The sequence below is a fragment of the Halyomorpha halys genome, unplaced genomic scaffold (assembly GCF_000696795.3).
Source record: "Halyomorpha halys isolate HHAL.00 unplaced genomic scaffold, Hhal_1.1 Scaffold997.1, whole genome shotgun sequence".
Lineage (NCBI taxonomy): Eukaryota > Metazoa > Arthropoda > Insecta > Hemiptera > Pentatomidae > Halyomorpha > Halyomorpha halys.
Window position 1 is genome coordinate 102,811 of NW_027111093.1, and position 10,833 is coordinate 113,643.

General features: G+C 27.4%; 1 protein-coding gene across 1 annotated transcript in view; it reads left to right on the top strand.

Moving 5' to 3' along the window:
• Positions 1 to 1,461: 1,461 nt before the first annotated feature.
• Positions 1,462 to 10,833, top strand: part of Sf3b1 (splicing factor 3b subunit 1) — a 57,345-nt gene continuing 47,973 nt past the window's right edge. Inside the window, exons 1-4 of the mRNA XM_067049186.1 lie at positions 1,462 to 1,539; positions 1,905 to 2,086; positions 3,482 to 3,568; positions 5,171 to 5,297. Coding sequence (XP_066905287.1) covers positions 1,512 to 1,539; positions 1,905 to 2,086; positions 3,482 to 3,568; positions 5,171 to 5,297 — 424 coding nt within the window. The 5' untranslated portion in view covers positions 1,462 to 1,511. The remainder of the gene's footprint in view (positions 1,540 to 1,904; positions 2,087 to 3,481; positions 3,569 to 5,170; positions 5,298 to 10,833) is intronic.

The window sequence follows — 10,833 nt, forward strand, 5'->3', positions numbered from 1 at the left end:
ATGCATATTTTAAATTACTTTAATGAATGTTTAAATTCTTTTTATGTTTTAAACTTCTTTTAGATCTAAAATTGTTTAATTTTTTCTATATCTTTTTTATTCGTTATTTGTTGAATTCAATGTGTACTCTGTTATTATACTAGGATTTTTTGCCTGTTTTTACAATAAATAAAACAAACCTACCTGATAATGGAGGAGGTTGGAAATAACTTTGAACATAAAAATTAAATTACTGCCATAAATCATTTAGTATCATTATTTTACAGCGCACCTGAATATTTGTACTAATAAAATTTATATTATGCTAGGTAATAGAATATGAATTATCTGTGTTTGTTATTCGAGGAGCTCCATAACATTGTAAATTGCCCATTTTCTGACAAATTTCATCTTTTACTGGAATTGTAATTTAATTTTGGCAAGAAATCCGAATATACAGTTTTTAAATCACATTGCTTATTGTACATGATTTATAATGCTTTGAAGGAAGTAAATGGAAAATAGAGAAATAGAGAAAATGTATTTTAATGTTGAGCTGCTCATTTGTACTAAGCACAACTATCATGTACAACTATTACTTTAACATAACACTTTCCCTGGAATCGTTTCAATATCATATACCAAATATCAAACAAACTGACATAAATAATTTAGAGGGACAGACCAAGAAACTCTTCAGAAATACACTGCTTGAATGTATCTTTACAACAGACTGAACCATAAAGTGATACACATACTAAGCCACAAACATGGCTGTACTGGATTTTTAATACCACACTAACAGACCCTAGAAGGAAAAATAAATAAATCATTTGTGTTGTTAATTTATCACCACATTTCTATGATCAATGGGTTTCTTTACTTAATGTATTTTAGAAATATTATGTAATCATTCAATATTAATTTACAATGTTATTTCAAACTGTTTTTTAATTTATGATACTATGTTAATTCTTCTATATATTAGATACAATGTCTGCTTTACCTTATAGATAAATTATAGTTGCACTTAAAAATATATTATTGCTTTTGACAGAGGTGAATAATGTTATAATTTAGTTAAATAAGTAGGCTATCATCCAAAATGAATCACAACAGTAATATATAATTATACAGTATAATTCTATTAAACAGTTGTTTTCAGCCAATAGACAAGTAACGGCTTCTTTTGTAAATAATCGGTTATCTAATTACAAAATGATTTCTAAAGCAGGGATCTTGGAAACATTGTGGATTAATATACTAATTTGAAAAAACCGCCATTTCCATCCCCCCACTATTACATCATAGCTTCACAGCCTTGTAAATATAATAACGGAATTGCATAAGTAATTACTATTGTGATAAAATAAATTAAAATATTTAGTCCAGAATATTTTGAAAAAAACTTTAATTATTTTCGTATTATAACAATAATAATGCATGAAATTAATTTTTTTTAAAGCTTTATTTGGTTTTGATTCAGCTGTTGGTTTCTATTTGTTGACACAATTGATGGTGTTCGTGTGAAAATGGCGAACATAGCTAAGACTCACGAAGGTATTTATTTATTTTAGTTATTTTAAACAATTCCTAATGATTTCTGTTCATTCTTTTCTTTGTTTTCTAATGAATTGATAATTATGTTTATTTCTAAATATGTTTTTCACTAGTTTTGCTTCTGAATGTTCAAATGTATTGATCTTAACATTTGTTGTCTTGGAACAATCTGCCATTATCACCGGTTCAATTAATTTATTTTAGCCTTGATTAATTTATTACAAATCTCTACTTTATTATACAGTATCAGCTCTAAAGTGGAATTACATTTATTATTAATGATTTTTTTTTATTAAATTACCTATCATACTGTTATGTTTTATTAATTTTTTAAGTAATAATCATCTTATATGTTTTGTATTTAGATATTGAAGCACAGATAAAAGAAATTCAATCTCGTAAGAAAAATTTAAATGAAGAAGATGGCAACACAGACAAATCTGGAGTTGGACTTGGAGAAAGTGGATTTTATGATCGTGACATCTATGGTGTTGGTAGCAAATTTGAGGGATACGTAACTTCTATTGCAGCCAATGATGAAGTTGATGTGAGTATTCTATATCAGTTGATTAGACATGATAATATTCAAAGTTTTCTGTTATATCAGTGAACCAGTGTTTGTATACATTATACATACTCACTGTGAAATATTTAAAGATATTAATGCAGTGGTTCCCAAAGTGTGCACCACGGCTCTCCATTTTACTGCAAAATATTCAATTAAACAATTCGGAAATTTTTTTGGAATTTCAAATTCTTAATGGACGTTCATTAAGTTGATTGTGAATTTAAGATTCGTGTTTAATTTATTTTTTAACTAACCTAACCACATGGTGGTTATTATATTATATTATATGGATATTACCGAAACAGTTGAAATTAGATATTTTATATTATCCCAAGGAAAATAGTAAGTATCTGTTTTTAATTTTTCATTGTTAAATGGGTAATTGCTTTTAGAAAGGGAATTTTTCCAATTTTACAAGAAAGTAAACAATTTAGAAAAAAATTGTATGTATTAAAGGCACTGCAGAAAAAATCTGATTATTTAGAGAGCCGCAAACAGATAAAAATTGTGAACCTCTGTATTAATGTAAAATTTTTATATTATAAAAACCATAGTAGTCGAATAACAATTGTGTTAGAAATTTTTTTTTATTTCTATGTTTTATAATAAAACATTATCATCAATAAATAAACCACTGTATACAGAATTGTTTGTAATGAAATTATTTGGTTTAGTGTACTAATCATTAGGACATTTTTATTTCTAACATAAAATTGTTCAAATCTTACCTTTATTTTTGGGTGTCCCCCTCAGCTAATTTTTTTTTTTTATTCACTCTCTATTGTAAATTTTTGAAAGATGTTTGTTATTCTAATTACAACTTTTTAATTTTATGGTTATTAAATTAATAATGATGGAATGAAGGATTTTTATGCTTTAGAAGAAAATTTAAAACTTATTGGTCTTGAGGTGAAAATAGTGGCTATGTAAGTTTTAATAGGTTACCAAAAGGGTTAAAGAGATAATTATGTTTGTTTTGTTATAAGATTGCATTAATGTCTTATCAAATTCATGAATTTTGGGTTTATTGTGTTTCTATAGATTAAATGATTTGTTAAATTTACATGAACTGAAGAAAAAGTTAAGAAATATAAATCTATATTTTTATATAAAGTTATTAAAGTTAATTTCCTAATAGGTTATTGAAAGTCATGCAATCAGTTTAGTGTATTTTCTCTGGGTTCCCTTCACAGTTCTAAAGCTAGTTGAATTGTCATGAAGTAATCTTAGTCTTTAGTTTAATCTATGGAATATAATACATATTAACATTTTTTAGCCAACTATGCCACAATTGAAACAACACAGCAAGATATATTTATTTGTATTTAAGTTTTACCTGACTTTATTTTATAAATTTTGTTTTATTAATTTCAGGATGATGATTTTGAGCCAGCATCCTTCTCTAACCAGAAGCGAGCTGGCTATACTGCTCCCGCAGCACTCCTCAACGATGTTGCTCAGGTATAAATCTTAAAAATTTCAATCAAATTCAATTTCAATTTTTTTTTTTTTATTGTACCTTTTATTTTGTAACCGATCTTTGTTTGTCTTTTACTATCAGTTTTAAATTAATGCACCCAATCTTTTCTATCACCTTTTCCAATGGAAAATAATATGTTGTAATATTAAAAAATTACTTATAATTATATAAAAGGAATATTAATAGTTTTCAGTGATGCTCATATCTAAAGTATAGATTTGTAGGTGACAAGGTCAAATAAAAAGATTAAATATTTAATAAATATTAGAATTTTCATAGTTAATTATATATAATATTATTGACTCTTAATCTCAGGGGGGGGGGGAGGTTTCTAGGCAATCAGAACAGACACTTTTTTAATAATAACACTTAATTTAAATTAATAGTCTTTTACAAATGTATTCAATTTTAGTGCCACCATCTTCTTTGTTTTGAATAACAACCTTTCCACTCCATATATGACTGATCAAAATTGGTTAGCTTTCTTTTTTGATTTAATACAACAAATAAACAATATTTAACGTTGATACATAAAATAAAAACATAGATAAAATCATTTATATATAACAAATAACTATTTTCTCTTAAAAGACGATATTACAATGTATCAGCCATTAACCGACTGATTTTTGATCATGTAACTCACATTTATTGTGAGTTCGGCAACCAAGTTGAGGATTTAAAAACTGTGACTGCATTGAATCCATTATGTTTGTTCCAATTAAAGCTAATAGCAACTTTTATTTGTTAGTGACCACTATCTTTTGTTATTAAATTTATTGAGCTCAGTTTTATTTCATTATCCAATATATGAAAAGAATATTTGTTTGTTCTGTATATATTTGTTCTGCTTGGGACTTTTTGCTAAATGTTCAGGATTTTCTTGGGAATGTTGTAGACTATTCTTATTTTTCAATAAAAATAAAAGTTATTAACAAAATTAAGCATTTTTGGTGCTTAGCTCTGAAAGTATACAATTTTTTTTTCATGGTTATTAAATGCTAATTGATTTGTCTCTTTCTGAAGAATAAGGAAAAAATATTGATTCTCTTAATAGATTTTTTATACACTAAGAATTAAAAACAATAATGAGAATTTCAGCGAAGTAGGTAAAATTGTTTTTATGAAATAATTAGATAATCATATTCTTTTATAGCATCATTTGAAACCTAATTTCTATTCTTCCAAAAAATCAAAAATTATTAATTTTTCTTCTGATAACTATTGTTTATGTAATCGTTCATATTTCCTCAATATTTTACCCAATTCCAACATTAATACAACCTTTAGTGGTTCTGTAATACCAGGATTGATTTAATTTTATGACATTAAATATATTTATTGTATGAAATGAAAATATAAAATGTTTATTTGAAATATGACAGTTAACATTAATAAGTATGACATATTTAATACCCTTGCACTGATAGATATGATTTTAGTTTAAACTTTGTACCTACATTTTCAATTGGTCAAATGTTATTTATTCTTCTTAATGGTTTAATAGTAAAAAATAAAAAATAGTTTCTTTATTTTTTCTTTGATATTTTGATGGGTAAATAAAATGTAATTGTTATTTACAGAGTGAGAAAGACTACGACCCTTTTGCTGATCGGAGGCGTCCAAAGATTGCGGAAAAAGAAGATGAATACAGGCAGATGCGGAGGCGGATGATTATCTCTCCTGAGCGAACTGACCCATTTGCCGAAGGTGGGTTTTTAGTTTCTTACCAATTATTTTGTCAGTATATTTGATATAAATTTATAACTTAGAACTCTTGGTTGCAATTTTATTATTTGTATCAAAACATTTTGTTCGAATTATATATGAACTGTAAAATCCTTTATCAATGAATGATCTAAGTTTATCATAGATATTATAAAACAAATATGGTCTTGTTGGTTGGTTCCCATTTGTTTTTTGTTGTTATTTTTTTTTCAAATTTTTTGTATTCTGATTCAGCATTGTTCTATAGATTATTTAGACTTCATATTCTTTTATTCCCTACTTATTTTATTATAAACACGTCTCCTTTCATATAATTTCAATTTATTTTACTTGCCACTAATTTTGTCTTTTACATACCATTATACTTAAATCTTATTATAGACAACTAACATTTAATTTTTGGAAGTAATTAAAATTGCAACCATCTACTATGTCTTTTGGGGTATGTTAGTATGCTTGGAATGTATGTGTGAGACGTGCGAAAGGTGTTATGTAAGCTAGAAGAAGCACTGTAGCCTCTTTTAATGCTTTCTTAATTTCGTGGAAGTGTATTCGTGTCACTTCAGTAGTTATTTTGTCACATATATGCCTATATGCTTATGAATTTATTATTACATTAGGCCATTTATTATTAATTTTTTCATTAACTACATTTATGAGCATAGCTCTAGTTAAAAAAAATTTAAATGGTTGTAATAATAGCGAAAATTAAATGACAACATGATTAAAACTAAGTGATTGGAAATAAATCTGATTAAAATGGTAATAAGTCATGCTGCCAATTAACAGAAGATCTAAAATTTTTAAATCATATTTTAAAAATATATCTATGAAGAAAAGTAGAGAACAGAACTGAATATAGAATTGTGAAGCTTAATCTCTTTTTCTTCAACTTTTCTGTATTAATTTAAGCATAAATTTTGAGATAAGATTATTAATGAAAATTAATGCATTTATCAAAAGTTGTAAAATTAGACGAACGAGAATTACAATGGATCCTCACTATATCGTGGTGAATAAATCTATCCTTATTATCATTAATAATAAGGATATATCATTCATCTATAAATCTATCATTCCAATTGATTACGTAGTGTTTAGTATGCCATCAAATATGACCGTGGAAACACACAATTTTTGAGTAATTTTTTTTTATGGGTTTAAACTTGGACACTTAGCAACCCAAGCTGCAAGAAAAATTATCACAGTGTTTGGGGAAGGATGTTGTAATGAACGGACTATTCGCTGGATGTTTGAAAAATTTTTGTCTGGTGACAAAGATTTGGATAACCAACCCAGAGGAAGACACCTCTACCAGCAATTGATGACGATGAACCTATGTTTACTGTGGAAGAAAACTCTTAACAAACAATTAAATGACTTGCAGTACAACTGAATACTATATGTATCTTGACTCTGGTAAAGTAAACAAGGTTGATCTATGGGTACCTCATGAACTTAATGAGCGGCAGCAGTTAAAGCATTATGAGTCATGCTTAATAAGCAAAAAACCAGGCTTTTTCTTGAAAGGATTATCATTCGGGATGAAAAGTGGATTGTATATGACTTTAGGTTTCGGTCAGGTCAGTGGTTAATTATCGACGAATGATCAGGACACATGCCATAATCAAATTTGCGCCTAATTAAAATATTGGTTTCTGTGTTGTTGTCAATGGTAGGAATACAATTCATTTCTCCTTTTTATGGACCACATGGTACTGCATTGGTATTGACATAATGCATCAAAAACTTGTTAAAAAACAACCAGAAGGGATGTATACTCTTATACGACAACACCAGACCTCGTGTTTCACGACAGACAGTGAAGAAACCTAAAAAACTGTGTTACAGTCCTTCCATACACACCTTATTTGCCAGACTTATCTCCAGCAGATTTCCATCTGTTCAGAAATTCAGACAACTTCCCAAAGGTAAAATTTTTGAAAATGTTCTTCAGGTCTAAAACATTTTCTGGTTTAATTTCTTCAAAAAAATCCTGATTGAAAAGTTGTTAACACTTTAGGGAAGCTGAGAGTAAATATTTTGAATAAAAATGTTTTGATTTCGTAAAGTTGTTTTACTAAGTAACCTTTCCTGTGAAAACTGACATTTACTATGAAACACAGGTTTCTCCAGTCTCCGGTGTTGCAGGTATGAAGAAATGGGGACTGTTTTGATTCCTTGCTTAAGGAACCTGATATTTTATCGTTTAATTCGGTGGTTAATGCATTATTACTACTTTTCTTCTTTTTTTTTAAACTAAAAAAGTCATTCTGTTTTAAACTACAAAAGATTGATTATGTTGTTTTCAATTTTTAAACTAAAAAAGAATATAACAATATTGTTAGGTTCTGTTCCTCGGAAACTGACATCGGTCGAATTTTAATTAAGTTGAGTCCTGCTCAACAAATATGTTTATGTGCACATAAAAGTGTATTTTATAGCCTTTAGTTTATCGATTTAGTATCACTAAATACACAATAGCTTTATATATTATTGTATTTGGTTTTTTTAATGACTTCATTTTATTTTTTTAAAAAATTATTTTTCAAGCGAAATAACTTTAATATAACTGAGTTCAAGTGATATAAAATAATTTCTGGTATATTGTTAAACGGTGTACCTATGAAATGACTTGAACAGGGAATGCCTGTTCTCGAACCATTGTATATCTTATTTTTCGATATAAGGAGGGTCCACTGTATTTATTTGTGAGAATTAGCAAATTTTATTTTAAAATAGTGGATTATTTTTTGTTATTTTCAATCTTATTTGTTTGAAGTACCTTGATTTTTCACATTAGCTGTTAAATATGTAAATGATTCTATTTCTATGGTTCGGAGATAATAATTTAAATAATAAGTACCCTTAACCACTTGAATATAAGAAAGACAATTATCCTTTTGCTTTAAATATTAATTTAATTGAATAACGTAAATGGGTTCGTTTATTTAATTCATTAAAAATTAAAATTGTTGTCAATTCATTCCCTCCGAACAGAGATGGGCAAAAATTAGCCATAGTTAAACCTTATAGCTGAAATTTCCATGGATACGACCCCGACCCTTATTCATGAATGAACCATTGATTAATGAATATCGTGTCCATGACGATTTTAGCTATTAGTTTTAACTATAGCTAATTTTTGCCCACCTCTGGCTCTGAAGAGGTTTTAATCAGTGGGTAAAAAATGTTGGTCTATCTTCTTTGACTCGAATACATTTCCATTGACATTCCTTCCTTTTATAAAGTTCTTTCCCTATAATAGAAAATTATTTTAAACTGATGAGGTGTGGTTTCTTCTGGCGTTACACAAATTTGCTTTAGTTAAATTAAAACATTGTTTTCGAGGGTATGAGATTTTACTAATAGAGGGTTTCTTTCTTTGAGAGGAGACACAGTTGGAGTGAAGATTTCAACAGCATGATCCGGCCCAGATGGCTCTTCATAGACCTCACGCCAAGTCTAAAAGGAAAATACTACAAATTATAATACAATTCCAAAAAATAGTTAACTATAAATTACAAAGGCCAAGTTATTAACTGGCTTGATTGAATACTTGAAACTACAATATGGATGCCTGCGACTCGTGACGGCATAAAAACTCAGAAGCCTAGAAGCAGCAAACCAAAAAAAAAAAAAAAAAATTACTATTTAAGAATTAGGCCTAGAGGCTGCTTCTACTTTTAACAAAAATGTCTTCTTTTTTTTCTTTCTGTTTCTGTTTTGTTTTTATTAAGAACAAGGCTCTAATAAAACTTTTTTATCTATTCCATTTCAGTTTCGTCCGCTCTAAGGAGAGTCGGAGGCAATATTCCTGATATATTGCAAATCGTAAGCTATATCCTATTACGAACTTTTGCCTCCGCACATGTAAAAATCCCTCTTTAGTGGTGAAATTGTGTGTGAGAATGTGTCTGATAGAAAATTATTAATCAACCCCAAGGCTATTTGCAGGTTTTGCAGACACTGGCTATAATTGGATATAAGAAGAGTCGGAGATGGCGCCCTATCATGTACGTATTTAAATTAAGTTTCTTCTCAATGCATTGCAGTTATCAATTTAAATTTAGAATTTTTATTTTATTTAATTATTTTTTGATAAAACCATCCGGGGGTTATTATTATAGTTTCCACATCTAATCAGATTTTATACTTGTTTCTGATTTCATCCTTTTTAGGATTTAAAACAAGATAGGGAATCATTATTCTTTATGTTGTTTAAATTTATCCAATTTAAGTCTCAAAACACTGTTTATTATTTATTTAAAAATCCAACTATTCGGCCAATTCAGCCATCCTCAAGGACAATCTAATAAATAACAGATTTTATTGTTTATTTATTTTTAACAAACAACAATATTACTTTTAAATTAGCATAACTTGAATATAAATTTACAGCTCGCATCTAATAATTTAAAAGCTTTTTGCTGGCAATTATGCTCAGGTCATTAATTTCAGTCAAATCACTCTATGAAACGATAAATCTACTATGAAATCTATTTATTATCTAAATCTACTAATTTATTGATAAGCTTGCCTTAGCTTATGTCTGATTTCCTATATTATCACTTTTCCATTAAATTTAAAAAAATTTAGTTATTGATTAACTTAAACACTATTATCATTTTCTTATCACACAATATTTTTAACCTTCCATACACTCAGGTTAAGCGTATAAATGAGTTATTTCAAAACGTATTTTGGTCTAAATTCTTATTTATTTTATTATTAAAATTAATATCAAAGTTAATTGTAAATAGTAACATAAAATTTACCCATATTTTTCCTCAATTAATTTTGCTTAAAATCTCTGCATAGTGTTGGACACAAATTTCTTGTGTCTATTTTAAAATTCACTGTATAATTGATGTTTTCTGATATATAATATATATCATATATCTAATATAAATCATACATATGTATGATATATGAGACTTAACTTGGATAAAATTGTTTTATTTAAACAATAAAAACCAGTCTAAGAAAGTGAAAAGATTATATATAAATTAATCTTTATTTGTTTATTTTTTTAAATTTATTTAAACTCTAACAATGAAAAATAATGACAGAGCAATAAAAATGATAACTTTAGTAAGCGAAAATATCTCTTAAATTTTTCCTACTATTTGTTGGAGAATATAAAATTCAATTCCAAAGTAAAGAAGAATAATTTTAAAGCATATATCCCTGCTCCTGAAGAATAATGATGCAATTTTTAAATTTTATTAAATTTAGACTTGAAAAATCTAATAAAAACGAGCCCACCATCACAATAAAGTCCATTTCATAAAATTTACAGCTGCTTTGTTATTCTTCCAGACCAGAAATATGATCAATGACTTTGTATCCAAGGAAATAAAACATTTTTATGTTACATCTAATAATATTCAACAAAAATAACAACATAAAAAACTTTAAATGAGGTATAATTTTTTTTTTGAATCTTCAAATTTCTTCCTGTCCCACTGTATCATCTGTATGAAGTGTGCCTTCAACCTAATGCCAGACACTCCTT